This window comes from Pongo pygmaeus, chromosome 5, assembly GCF_028885625.2.
Source record: "Pongo pygmaeus isolate AG05252 chromosome 5, NHGRI_mPonPyg2-v2.0_pri, whole genome shotgun sequence".
Classification (NCBI taxonomy): domain Eukaryota; kingdom Metazoa; phylum Chordata; class Mammalia; order Primates; family Hominidae; genus Pongo; species Pongo pygmaeus.
The window spans coordinates 167,040,425-167,054,483 of NC_072378.2; the positions used below are offsets into that span (position 1 = coordinate 167,040,425).

The following is a 14,059-nucleotide window of genomic DNA, read 5'->3' on the forward strand; positions in this document are numbered from 1 at the left end:
ATTAAATGGTTAAAGATAAAAATCTCAGAATGCTGTAACTAGGGAGGGTTTTGAATGTGCACAAGAGTTCCAGAGTTTTTTGAGTAGTAAAGACTTTTTTGAAATAGTAAAAATTACAGTTAACCTTAAGCTGGGGGAATGCTTTGCATATTGCCTCATAATCCTCACCAGGGTCACCTATGTTCAACTATCCCCACAGACAGAAGAGGAAACAGACATGGAAGTTTAATGAAAGATGTGGATAAATGACAGCATTAGTGTGGCAACTCCAGCCTCCAGGGCACCAAAACCTACCTTGAACCATGGTGCGGTACCTTCTCCCACACAATGCTGAGGGGTGCTCCAACTCCAAGCCAGGCCATGGGGCCACCACTACAAGCCACGGGAGCAGCTGTGCCCTTACCCAGACAGCATCTGGACAGAGGCCATGCTGGGGAACCACATCAATCCAGGTTTCCCACAGGTCACAAAGGCCTGTGTGTGCATTTCTGTTGATGCAAAAGTGTCCTTGCTTACTAGAGAGACTGTTATTTTCAGACTTTCTTTGAATGATATACCATGGTTGGCTGAAATTACCATGCTGAAAAGCAAAGATCCCACAGATCACCCACCCTAAACTGAACTGCATGATTTCTAGGGAAACCCCACAACTAATGGTTCTGACAACTTGGCATCCACTTTTCTAGAAATAAGGCAGATCAACATAAAAACCTATCTTAAAGTGCCAGCTATTCTCTAAATAGATGGAATTAAGTCACATATATGCTCAATCTTTGGAACTGGCAACACCTTTACTTACACAGTGGCACCCAATTTTCTCTCCTGGGGTGGAAGTCCTCCTCAGTCCCTGCTATGAGACATTACAGTTATGGGAGAATTTGATAATAATATAATAGTAGTCTAATAGTCTAGCAATTATTCAAATTGACCCTTTAATTTCTGATTGGTATGACCTACCAGTTTGAATTACTTTAGGCAAAATAAAAAAAAATATTCTAGTGAGTGTATATAGGAGGAGTCCTTAACCTGGGACCCATGAGCTTCCTAAAATATATGCAAATTATATGCAATGCTTTGTTGCTATGTGATACATGGTTTTAGGAGTCCTTTTGGAATATAGCTTTCACTGGGATTTGTGGCCCCATAAAAGGTCAAATGTCATTGCCAAATAATCTTACAGTATTTGACTATCTTAAAAATCCTGGTAGTGATTCTTAAAAATTCTAGTAGTGATTAAAACCAGCAAACCTTTGTCAACTCCTGGAAATCCCAGAACCTTAGGTTGAGTGCCACTATGAAGAAATCATGTCATGTGAATCGTAAATCCCTCAGTAGTCTCTTCCTGACCAGTTTTCAGTGTCCCCCTCAAAAAGAAGCACAAGTCACTGAATTTCTCTTTTATTTAAGCATTAAGAAATTGGAGCATAGCAACTTAGAAAACTTTCTCAAAATGTCCTTAACAGCAATGAAAAGATATCATGTGTCACGTGTAAAACCTTTTTTCTGTTTGTTTTTTATTGAGGCTCATTGACCAGGGAAACATAAATGTTCCACTCATCTGCTTTTAAAGTAGAGAACAAGGCCCACAAACTCTATTTAATAAATACAAATTACTAAAAATGTGCTTAGTGTTGTATTGTGGCCAGTTAAGAACAGGAGATGCTGGGATAGAGCCTAGAAAAAGGGCAGGAAAAGAAAGGAAATCAAAATGAAGCAGCTGACAGGGACGTCAGGGAGACACACAGGTACAGTGACAGCCACACTGCAGCAGAAGCTCAGCTTGGAAGACAGAGGCTGCAGAAAGTCGGTCCCTCTAGGATGCCACCAGGGAAAAGTCTTCAAAATGTTGTTGTTACTGTGACTAAGGGCAGAAGTCTAGGCATCTTAATTATTGGTATTTGCACTAAGTGCAAGACGAGACTAAGTTGAGCCACTCCTGCCTTCGGCTTGGAGTCAATGCGCTCTTGCTCCACTCTCTCAGCTCCAGACTGTGTGCCCTGCCCAGGACGGCGCACTCAGAGACCATCTGGGTGGGGGTGGAACAAAAGCAGCACCGTCACTTCTGCAAGCATTGCTAGTTTTGCCCCTCTAGTATTAATATATTCATTTTAAGTAAAAGAAAACTTATCTCCAAATTCAAAGAAGTTATTCAATGGGTAGGGGGTTTTTTTGTTTGTTTTTGCGACTCATCTGGCAGCTGACCTAGCTCCCAATGAATTAAATGCTTCACATCTAACTAAATGTGTGCCTAGAATTAGAGACAGTGTGTGTGTGTGTGTTATTAGAGCAGACCTCCACAAGAAAAATACAAAATCTGTTTTTAAAAATGTAAGGCTTCAATTTAAAATACAATTAAGACTTGATACATTTAAAGTCTATCAAGATAAACATTAAACCAGTTATTGGCTTTTACAAAGTAAGTCAAAAATTGAGGTAATACATTACTCTTCTATAACCAGCCTTATCTGATGATAACATTTTATTTCCTTCTCATCCTTCCAGTTAGATATTCTCAGATACATGGAAGAAATATGTAGAAATCAGCCTCCAGTTAGCGGGGGAAAGGATATGGTTATGAAACAGCGGAGGAGCTTTATTTTCTATTCAAATAATACACAGAAAAAATGTAATCAGCCGAGCGGTTTCCATGGAAGCGCTCATTGACCAGGGCTCACCAGCGCCTGGCGATGCCTACCCTTCCGCTTTGGAGACTGGAAATTCGGTTAACTGAGTTTCAGGGATGTCTAATACCCTCAACATTTTTCTGACTTGGGAGAAAACAAAATCACAAATGTAGCACCGGGTCCCAGCTCTGCAGGAGGCCACCGTCGCGGCCACCCACCTGGGCCATCGCCCACCGCACTGTCCAGGGTGCCCGGCGCTGGCTGAGGGTGACACCACAGGGGGTGCAGATGTAGCCCTGGGGAAGGCCCGCCTCCAGGCAGAGGGTCTCTGGGATCCAGATGAACCTTGGGGCTGGGAGCGCCGAGAGGCATTTTCTCAGTTGCTCAATTCCCCACGAACTGCAGGGATGCTCGGCGATGCCAAGAGGAGGCCAGAGTGAGGCAGAGGCGGGCATCTGGGGTGGATACCACCGCTGTGAACGAGAAAGGCCCGGGCTGCCGGCTGGGAGGGCAAGAGGGGAGCCGTGGCCGTCGGGCGAGTCTGGCTGCGCCCCACGTGGGCCACCTTGCGCACGGGTGTCCCGAAAGTGGGCGCTGGCGGCCAGAGCAGCCTGCGGTCTCCCCCGAGGGCCCCTAGGCGGAGTGGCGCGTGCGGGAAGTGAGGTGGGATCAGGCCTGGCCTGTCCCCGCAGGCCCGCTGGGCTCACAGCGTGCTCAGGTGCCGCCGTGAGTCCAGTGCCCCCGCCCGGCCCCGCGCGGCAGCCGCCGACTCCACGCCGCGCAGCCACTCCGTGCACTTGCGTATCAGGCCCTCGTCCACCGCCTCTGGCTCCTCCTCGTACTCCACGTCGTCGTACCTGTGCCGCTCGTTGAGCAGCGACACCTTGAGCATCGGCCGCAGGGCCCTGGGCCGCGGGCTGAGCTGGGGAACCTGCAGGCCGCCGTGCAGCAGCTGGGCGCGGGGCGGAGGCGCGCGGCGGCCCTGGCCGGCGGTGGGGGGTGCGTCGGTGTCGCTGGCGGGGCCGCCCCTCCGCGGGCCCGCGGCCCTAGCCGGGAGACAGGGGGCGAGTAGGCGCCTGGGTTCGGCAGAGGGTGAGGGAAAGGGCCTGCGTGGCCGCGCCAGCAGCTGCTTCTCCAGATGACGCTTCTGGATGACAAGGACGGCCTCGGGGGTGAGATTCAGGGAGAAGCGCGCAGCGGCGTCCGGACAAGCCCCCGCCCCCGAGGAGGTCCCCGCGGCGGTGGTCCCCGTCCCCGCCGAGGTCGCCGCGTAGGTGGTCCTCGCTGGGCTGTGGCCGGAGCCGGCCGGCCGGGGCGGGGCGCACGTGGCTGGGGCCCGCGCGCGGCTGGGCAAGGCCTGGCGGGAGACGCCCGGAGGGGCCGGCGGCTGCGTCCTGTCCAGGCCGGGGCCGCGCCGGGCCGGCGGCCTCTTGAGCGTGGCGGAGGGCCAGGAGCTGGAGAGGAGCCCCTCGGGCCGCTGTGGGGGCCTCTTCTTCTTGTCCCCCGCGGCGCAGGGCCTCCAGGGTAACTGGCGCTCGGCTTGGGCTCCCGGGGCGGGGGCGGGCGGCGGCGGCATGGGCGGGAAGGGCATGGTGCAGCCGAGCCGGCGGATCCTCAGCCCCTAGAAAGAGAGGCGGGCGCTCAGCCACTGTGCGCCGAGCGGGTCCCCGCAGTCCGGGCGGCCCCTCCACACCCACCTGCGTCCAGCCGCGGCCTCTCCGGCTTCCTCACATCCCAGCGACCAAACCCGGGGACTCCAAGAGAGGCGCTCCCACCCTCCCCTCCTCCTGGGGGTGCTCCCGGGACTGGACCCTGCGGGAACCGCCTCCCACGGTCCGACTGTGGGCGAGTCGCGGCGCCCCCGGGTCCCCACAGCTGAGACGCGGGCCGGGCCGGCAGGAGGAGGAGCCCAGCGCGCTCGCTAAGGACGCGGCCCTGCCAGGCCCCGGGCTGTGCCCGGCTGGTGTCACGACCGACTGTTGAACGGGAACAAAGTGCCAGGACAGCGGAGGGCGGAGCGCGCGCCAGGCATCCCGGGGCTCCCCCAGCTGGCGCTCCGGTGGCCCGAGGTTAATTTAGTCCGTCGAAAGCCAGAAGCAGCCCCCTGGGGGAGCCGGCAGCCTTCCGGAGTCATTGGTGGAGGCCCTGCACGTTTGAGAGAAAATCCCTTGTAGCCTCCCCGTGCCTTCGAGACGGCGGGAAAGGCACCGCGAGTAGATGCAGCTCTGCGGCCCCACGCATCCTGCTTCACAGAGAAAAGCGGGCTGGAGCTGAGAGGGGAGAAAAGACCTTCAGTGAATCTTACATAGTGTTCATGCCACCCCTTGAGGAGTCACTTTCAAATTCAAAACCTAAGTATCTATGAACAGGCAAAACAGTTCAGTTTCAGCTATATAATGCTGATTACATAGCAAATATTAGACATTAAGTCCCTTTAATAATTCCTATGAGCAAAGCAATATATCACTGTAGCAGAGATTCAGAATTAATGAGATAAATCTTCACTGTCAATTTACATTGTAGTTGTAGACACATGAAGACATCCTACAATATTCAAATGTTTGTTTAATAAATAATTGAACAATTGCAAAGTGACGGATCAAAAAGTCAACGTTTCATGTGTGCAGTCCCTGCATTACTTAAGGATAATCAACTGCTTAGATCTCCACAAAGTACTTTCCACCAGATACACTTTTCTGATGGAAACCAGGTGTGTGATGGTTATGGCCCCAGGTTAGCTCCAAAGCACATTCAACTGTGGGTAAACACAAATGTGCCCTGTGCCAACAGTCACAGCAGGACAGCATCGCCCTCCCCCAGCCGCCTCAGTCTCCGAGGCAGCAGCAACGCCTCCCCCTGTTGACTGTTGGCAGCCTCAGAGAACTGCGCTGTGGATACAGGGGAGCGTCAAGGAAACCTGGCAGGTGGGGGGAAACACTTCTCACCAGAGCTTGGGTTGGGGTGACAGGTTTGGGCCCCGTCATCTCTTCCAGCACCTCCCAAACCACCCCAATACAGCTCTGAAACAAGCCTCCCAGCTCACAGGCACCTTCCCTCCATTCCTGCCAGCCTGTCTGTGCCCCTGGGCTCAGGCTGTTAATCGACTTGACAGGTGAGGTTCTAAGATACTGAAAGCTCCTCCTCAATATGTTTTATTCCAGGTTTTAGAATCTCTGGATGGGTGCGGGAAGAGGTACCTCAGTGGCGGCAGGAGGCCCACAGTTCTGTGCCTGGAAAGTGGAGGACTGGAAGAGAGGGTGAGGCAGGAGAGGACAGGGGTGGGGCGGGGGGTGGTATCAAATATCATTTATGGGGGCACAGCTGGAGAGGCAGGCTATGGAGAAAAATCAGCAAACACTTGGACACTCAGACATCTGAGTTTGGAGCTCCGCAGTTCAAAAGCTGTGACGGTGCTGGTGGCAACGTGCAAAATTGGTGGGCTGGTGGGGTCTTCTCTCCTTCCTATCTCCTTACTCAGGATGCTTCAGAAGGAATGACAGTTTTGGGGTGAGAATGGGTTGGTGGCCTCATAATAATGCTCCCAACTTCCACTGCTGTCTCCATTCTGCTGGGACACTGGTCATACAGAGGCGAGATAGCTACACACCTGCCATCACACAGCTCTAACGGAACAGAGGAGATAAGACTCCACCCCAGGAGTGCGAGTCCAAGGCCAGATTGCAACTTTTACACTAAAGCTGAGAGGGGAAAAGCCTTGGTAGATCAGGGTGATTGGATTAAGTGACCTCTCACCCACAAACTAGTAGCGATTTGGGCCTTTTTAAGCCAAGAAAAGTGATAGTTTATCAGATCAATGCACATGTCTGACCAGACGAGAACTGGGATTCTCCAAGTCCTCCCAGATGACTCATACCAGCCCAGAAGCTTGGAGACGTGGAAAGCTGTAAGTTTGTGTGACCCTTGAGAGGCAGAAAAGTACATTCTGAGTGTCTGCTACCTCATCACCAGGCCAGGTAGGAGGGGCAGTGCCTCTTCCCTGTCTCCCCAGAACCCCCAGAGCAAAGCATGCTCCTATGAGGGGTTCTGAGCTCTGGGTTCTCATGGCGGGCTGCTGTCCCAGGAGTGATGGAGGAGTTAGCATTGCCGACAGACTCTCCCCCTTCAGACTCTGATAAAAGCACCCAAATGACAGCATCGCTTGTCCCCTGCCCAGCTACTTCTGCTACTTGAAACCTTCAGCTCCTTGTAAATTAGAAGTTGGAAAGATTGGCTTGGACCTGAAACAGAATGTGTGAAAGCAGCCTGTCGCTGGCCCTCACTGGTGCTGTGGCTGTTAAAGAATCCGTTACAAATACCTTCGGCTGATGCAAGCAGCCAGCAGCAGTTCCCAGCAAGGAAAGCCACGCCAGAGAGATGGCTACGTTTAACTTCAGGACAGCAGGTGTAACTGAAAAGCGATTAAAGAAATATAGTAGCTGGGTACAGTAGTTCACGCCTGTAATCCCAGCACTTTGGGAGGCCAAGGCGGGTGGATCACCTGAGGTCATGAGTTCGAGACCAGCCTGACCAACATGGTGAAACCCCGTCTCTACTAAAGATACAAAAATTAGCTGGGAGTGGTGGCATGCGCTTGTAATATCAGCTATTCAGGAGGCTGAGGCAGGAGAATCACTTGAATCCGGGAGGTGGAGGTTGCAGTGAGCCGAGATCGTGCCACTGTACTCCAGCCTTGGTGACAGAGCAATACTCCATCCCAAAATAAATAAATAAATAAGTAAATGTAAAATTTAGCTTATAATTTACAAGAGATTTCTCATAGCTTGCCCAGAACACAATAATTACAACTATTCATATGTAATATTAAATAGTAAAGCTTGGGTACTAGAATACTGAGATCAGCTAATCTGTCTCAGAACTAGATTTTGGGGTTCACCTGAACAAGAGCTGATCTCTAAAATGCATGATTACATCTTATCTTGCATGATTACATCTTATCTAAATTTACTGTCTCAAATAAGTTGATTTAAAAGGTCAACTAAGCAAAACCAAATACAGGTTACCCTTGAACACCATCGGTTTGAACTGCGAGGGTCCACTTATAGGAGGATTTTCCTCTGCCTCTGCCACTCCTGAGACAGCAAGACCAACCCCTCCCCTTCCTCCTCCTCAGCCTACTCAAGGTAATGGTGATGAGGATGAAGACCTTCATGATGATCCACTTCAATACTTAAGAATAATAAATGTATTTTCTCTTCTTTATGATTGTCTTAACATTTTCTTCAGCTTACTTTAAGAATACTGTATAATATATATAATACATATAACATACAAAATATGGTGCTTTATTTGCTTTTGTTTTTGTTTTTTGAGATGGAGTCTCACTCTGTTGCCCAGGCTGGAGTGCAGTGGCGCGATCTCGGCTTACTGCAAGCTCCGCCTCCTGGGTTCACGCCATTCTCCTGCCTCAGCCTCCTGAGTAGCTGGGACTACAAGCGCCCGCCACCACACCGAGCTAATTTTTTGTACTTTTAGTAGAGACGGGGTTTCACAGTGTTACCCAGGATGGTCTCGATCTCCTGACCTTGTGATCTGCCCACCTCAGCCTCCCAAAGTGCTGGGATTACAGGTGTGAGCCACCACGCCCAGCATAACATACAAAATATGTTGATCAACTAAGTTATCGATAAGACTTCTGGTCAACAGTAGGCTATTAGTAGTTATGTTTTGCAGAGTCAAAAGATTTCTGACCCTGTGGGAGGCTGGCACCCCTAACCCCCACATTGCTTAAGGGTCCTATGTATTTAGAACTGTCCACATTTTTTACTTATGTTTTACATCATTTATGTTTTAAATTAAATTTTATTTTCAGATTTCAAATATAACAATAACACAATATTGTCCACATGTGGGAACGGTGATTATCCACCCGCCCCACTATTCTGTCAGAGTAAAGTATGTATCAGAGTAAAGAATTTCCATTACAACAACCCTTTAAGACATTTCCAGTGAATAATATGTGCACAGAGAATATTTCAATCACTAAAATAAAACACCAGGAAGTTTACATTCAGGCCCAGCTAAAATTACAGAGGGCAGCTGTTCCACAGATTTTAAGTGTGTGGACTGAAGAATTATCAAGGCTGCAGCTCGGTGACCCTGCTGTGTAAAACGCCTCAGATCTGATCATCCCAACTGCCCAGACCCTACAGAAATGATCCCAAGGATTCTGGGCTCCCACACGATGCACGCTGGCTGCTCAACTGCTCATTCCTGCGTCATAACCAGTGAATAAAATTAGAACCAGTAATCACATCACAACACCAGGAAATTAGCCATTATTTGAAAAAAAATTTCATTTTTCTCATTAACTTAATTTCTTCTTTTTTACTAAGGCATATAATATTTAAATGTACATTCAGAAAAACTTCAAAATGGGAACTATTTCAATACATTGTTTCGCATTATCACCTATGGTCTACTTCTTTCTATACTTTCATTCAAATTATTTTACATGATATAACAGTAAGCAGTCAAACATCTAGAACTAAAACCAAACCTGAATTTTAACACAGGAGAAGCTTATCCCAGTTTAAAACCAATTTTATTACTTGGAAAACTTGCCAATAACTTAAAAATGTCTACATTTCTTCTAACGCTGGTCTGTTACTGTGAAAGGTTTTGGGAATTAAAAAACACTTAGGAAATGTGTTGTATGCTAATAATTTAAAAGTACTTCTTTTTCCCCATTATTAAGATGATAACAGGCAATGTCTATTCCACACTAAGTAATCCACTTTATCTGGATTAGTTACATCACTGAAAGTTCATGAAAGCCCTATGAGAGCAGTACTAGCAATACTTGCATTTTACAGATGACAAACCAAGGCTTACCCAAGCAGTCACACAACTAGCATGCGGCCAAGGGCAGCCTGTCTAGGCAGGGGACGCCAGAGCACACACTTCCCTCCATGCCGGGGAGGCGGGGGCGGGGGGTCCCAGTTTCTTTGGTCTCAAGACCAGATGGCCAAGAACCCCAAAGAGCTTCTGTTTTGTGGATTTTACCTATTATGTTAACCTTATTAAAAATTTAAATAGCTTTAAATACATTACATGTTAGCAATAAACCCATTATGTTAACATATTTTTAATATATTTTTAAAAACTATTTTCTAAAATAAACAAATGAGAGATGAGTGGTGGACTCAGTAGAAGCCATAGGATCTTGCATCCACTGTGTTCTGTCCTGTGCCATCACGCACCACGGGACCACAGTAACACCACTGTGTGCTGGGGATCGCAGGAGAGAGGAAAAGAGTGATGCTGGCTCAGTATCACTATGAAAACAGACCCTAACAGGCCTCCGGGACCACAGGCGTCCCAGGAACACGCTCTGAGAAGTGCTGCATTGAGACCACTGACAACCAGTAGCCTTTCTATCAAAAATCCTTAACCCAGTAACCCGTGGATGGCCCAAATGCATTCCATCAGTAGCAGCAGTTGCTTTGCTAGCAGAAGAAAGTAGAAAAATAACCTTTAGAGGAAACCTCATTGTGAGCACACCTCAACAGTTCAGAGCTATCCTAAGTAAAAGAAAAAAAAAAAAGCAAAAAGGTAGCTTACTAACTCAAAAATCTAAAAGCAAAGGGCTATTCTGTAGAAAAAGGTGATTTAATATTAACCACTAAAAATTCCCTTAACCCAGAAGGTTTCCTAACGAGGAATTTAAATCTTAATTACCATACAAAGGTCTGACCAGACCCAGGAAGAACTCCCTTCAGGACAGGGCCATGGTTCCTCCCCAGTGATTGAGGGGGAAAAAAAAGCCCACAATTGGTATTCAGTAATTGATAGGGAAACTCTTGTAGAAGCAGAGTTAGGAAAATTGCCTAACAACTGGTCTGCTCAAACGTGCGAGCTGTTTGCACTCAGCCAAGCCTTAAAGTACTCACAGAATCAAAAAACTCTATCTCAATCCTGACTCAAAAGGTTACCTACACCCTCTCTGAAATGAATTTGCGCAAGAGTTGTTGTTTATGGGAATGCATCTTGATGGGGCAGCTGAGTTGTCATGAAGTAGGAACCCAGCCCAGCTCCAGGACTTACCCCTGAGCGCAAAAGCAACGTTGGGCACGCTGGTAAAGGACCACTAGAATCCAGCAGCCCGGACCCCTTTCTTGGTGGTCAAGAAAGACGGGAAAAGGGGTGCAAGACTGCTACATCGGTGAACATAACTATTCCGATAAGCAGAGGTCCATGGGTGGTTACGCACCCTGGAAAGGAATAAGCATTAGGACCATAGCGGACGCTCTAGGACTAATGCTCATCAGAAAATGACTAGGGGTGCTGGCATCCCTATGTTTTTTGTTTTTTTTTTTTCAGATGGGAAACATTCCCCTCAAGGCAAAAATGCCCCCAAGATGTATTCTGGAGAATTCAGCCCAGTCAGAGTGTATATATCTTTTTCCCTCTCAGACTTGAAACAAATTAAAATAGACCTAGGTGCATTCTCAGATAACCCTGATGGCTATATTGATGTTTTACAAGAGTTAGGACAATCCTTTGATCTGACATGGAGAGATGCAATGTTACTGCTAAATCAGACATTAACCCCAAATGAGAGAAGTGCCACCATAACTGCAGCCCGAGAGTTTGATGATCTCTGGTATCTCAGTCAGGTCAATGATAGGATGACAACAGAGGAAAGAGAACGATTCCCCACAGGCCAGCAGGCAGTTCCCAGTGTAGACCCTCATTGAGACACAGAATCAGAACATGGAGATTGGTGCCGCAGACATTTGCTAACTTGCGTGCTGGAAGGACTAAGGAAAACCAGGAAGAAGGCTGTGAATTATTCAATGAAGTCCACTGTAACACAGGGAAAGAAAGAAAATCCTACTGCCTTTCTGGAGAGACTAAGGGAGGCATTGAGGAAGCATAACCTCTCTGTCACCTGACTCTATTGAAGACCAACTAATTTTAAAGGATAAGTTTATCACTCAGTCAGCTGCGGACATTAGAAAAAAACTTCAAAAGTCCACCTTAGGCCTGGAGCAAAACTTGGACACCCTATTGAACTTGGCAACCTCGGTTTTTTATAATAGAGATCAGGAGGAGCAGGCGGAACGGGACAAACGGGATTTAAAAAGGCCACTGCTTTAGTCATGGCCCTCAGGCAAGCAGACTTTGGAGGATCTGGAAAAGGAAAAGCTGAGCACATCGAATGCCTAATAGGGCTTGCTTCCAGTGCGGTCTACAAGGACACGTTAAAAAAGATTGTCCAAGTAGAAACAAGCTGCCTCCTCGTCCGTGCCCCTTATGTCAAGGGAATCACTGGAAGGCCCACTGCCCCAGGGGACGAAGGTCCTCTGAGTCAGAAGCCATTCACCAGATGATCCAGCAGCAGGACTGAGGGTGCCAGGGCAAGCGCCAGCCCATGCCATTACCCTCACAGAGCCCCAGGTATGCTTGACCATTGAGGGCCAGTAGGTTAACTGTCTCCTGGACACTGGCGCGACCTTCTCAGTCTTACTCTCCTGTCCTGGACAACTGTCCTCCAGATCTGTCGCTATCCGAGGGGTCCTAGGACAGGCAGTCACTTGATACTTCTCCCAGCCACTAAGTTGTGACTGGGGAACTTTACTCTTTTCACATGCCTTTCTAATTATGCCCAAAAGCCCCACTCTTTTGTTAGGGAGAGACATCCTAGCAAAAGCAGGGGCCATTATACACTAGAATTAGAAGGAAAAAGGGGAAATATATATACAGACTCTAAGCATGCTTACCTAGTCCTCCATGCCCACACAGCAATATGGAGAGAAAGGGAATTCCTAATTTCTGAGGGAACACCTATCAAACATCAGGAAGCCATTAGGCCCCCCAAATTCTCTTTACCCCTGAATCTACGTCCTCCAATCCCTGCCCAAAGATAATTTTATGGGGAAGAGGATTTGCTTGTGTCTCTCCAGGTGACAATCAGGTGCCTATGTGGGTGCCCACCAACCATCTAAAGATCTATCATGAGTCACAGCATCTAGTGGACCCACCTGTAGAGTACAGTGCGAATTGAAGGTTTCAAAAGTCTCGATTTGCTTTCTCTATGCCTTCTGTTAATCAGAAAAGGCCTGTTTCTCATTATCAGTGGCCTCCCAGCTACAGCCACAGAAGTTTTTGCTTCTGTTTCAGTAGATTTACTAACGTGGGGGTGAGGGTATGCCTGTGTTTTTGCAGGAGATGAATGAACCGTGTGGATGCCCTCAAGATGTGTACGACCATGGAATAGGAGACTGGAGGGACCCACGGATCCCAACCTTGGACCAGGTTCCCCCAGTATGAGCCATGAGCCAGCTGAATCTGAATGCGAAGAAGGAATGAGGACTGACCGGAGTCACGATGCTTAACGGACCAATGCTTTCTGACTCAGCTCCTCTCTACCCTGAATATGAGAGACCCTAATAGTTAGGCAGGAGTATCGCCACCCCTATTCAGCATGAAGAAGTTACAGAAGATGGACCTTCATCCTTCTGCAACCCCTGGGATTAAGGGTCCTCTTGTAAAAGGGAAAGGGGTGGTATGTGGGAAGCATTCAAACCAGAGTGACTCCAGTTTGAATAAGGGCTAAGAAAAGAGAAGCTGGGTCACCTACCAGCAATTAAGGGCTGCACAGCTGCAATTGCCTAGCTGATGATAGCTAGTAATAATGATAGTAATAATGATATCTTCTCTTTTATAAAAAAGAGAAAGAGGGCATGTTGGGAAAAAGCTGAGTGTTGGGGGGAAACTGAGGCAGGGCTTGCATAATGTCCTCTGGAATGTGTCTAGACTTGCTGGCTCCTTGCTTCTAGCCTTCCTAGGCTCCTAGGTCCCTATTCCCAGTATCTCAAGTAGCAGAACATGTTCCATGTAAATGCTAAACCGTCACAGTTGTAGATCATGCGCCTGCCCTTTTGACCTCCACGTTATCACCACCTGTTTCTTTGTTGGATTACCAATAAATACTGTGGGCTCCCAGAGCTCAGGGCCTTCGCAGCCTCCATGATGACTCCCTAGTGTCTCACCTTTCTCTCTCAAACTTTTTCTCCATCCTTTTACTCCACCAGACTTTGTCACCCCCACGACCTGGTGTTGGGTCTGATCACCCCAACACAGAGCCTGTGCTCACCAATTTTAGTCCTTTCCAGCATCGACCCAGGCCTTCTGGAACCCAAGGTATGCCTGCCCTGCTGCTGGTATCTGGGCTGGGACCGAGGGCATCCATCCTATCCATCCAGGAAGCCTGAGAGGTCTGAGCTAAGGCAACACCCTTGTCTGAACTCAGGTGTCTCTCTCCACCACCTGGGCAGACTGAATGACGCCCTTCTCTATCCCGAGGCCATGCCTCACACCCCATGGTGGACCCAAAGCTACTCCATATTCTGTCCTGGGACTACACCACACCCCCTACCCCAGCATCAATATAGCAACAGTCTTCAGAGGTG

The 14,059-nt window shown here is 48.5% G+C and overlaps 1 protein-coding gene across 2 annotated transcripts; it reads right to left on the reverse strand.

Moving 5' to 3' along the window:
- Positions 1-1,382: 1,382 nt before the first annotated feature.
- PRR18 (proline rich 18) lies at positions 1,383-4,656 on the reverse strand. Of its 2 annotated transcripts, XR_008503130.2 has the most exons (3): positions 4,322-4,656; positions 2,843-4,245; positions 1,407-2,026 (listed from the first exon to the last, which is right to left on the reverse strand). XR_008503130.2 is itself a non-coding variant. In XM_054491296.2 (2 exons), exon 2 carries the CDS (start codon positions 4,213-4,215, stop codon positions 3,328-3,330), a length of 888 nt encoding a protein of 295 aa, XP_054347271.2. In that variant the 5' UTR covers positions 4,216-4,245; positions 4,322-4,656; the 3' UTR covers positions 1,383-3,327. The 2 variants fall into 2 exon arrangements, 1 of the variants encoding a protein (XP_054347271.2); XM_054491296.2 differs by having other exon boundaries at positions 1,383-4,245.
- Between the last annotated feature and the right edge of the window lie 9,403 nt (positions 4,657-14,059).

Bases quoted from the DNA above. Each gene is read 5' to 3' on its own strand.
- PRR18 (XM_054491296.2), bottom strand. From the start codon at position 4,215: ATGCCCTTCCCGCCCATGCCGCCGCCGCCCGCCCCCGCCCCGGGAGCC.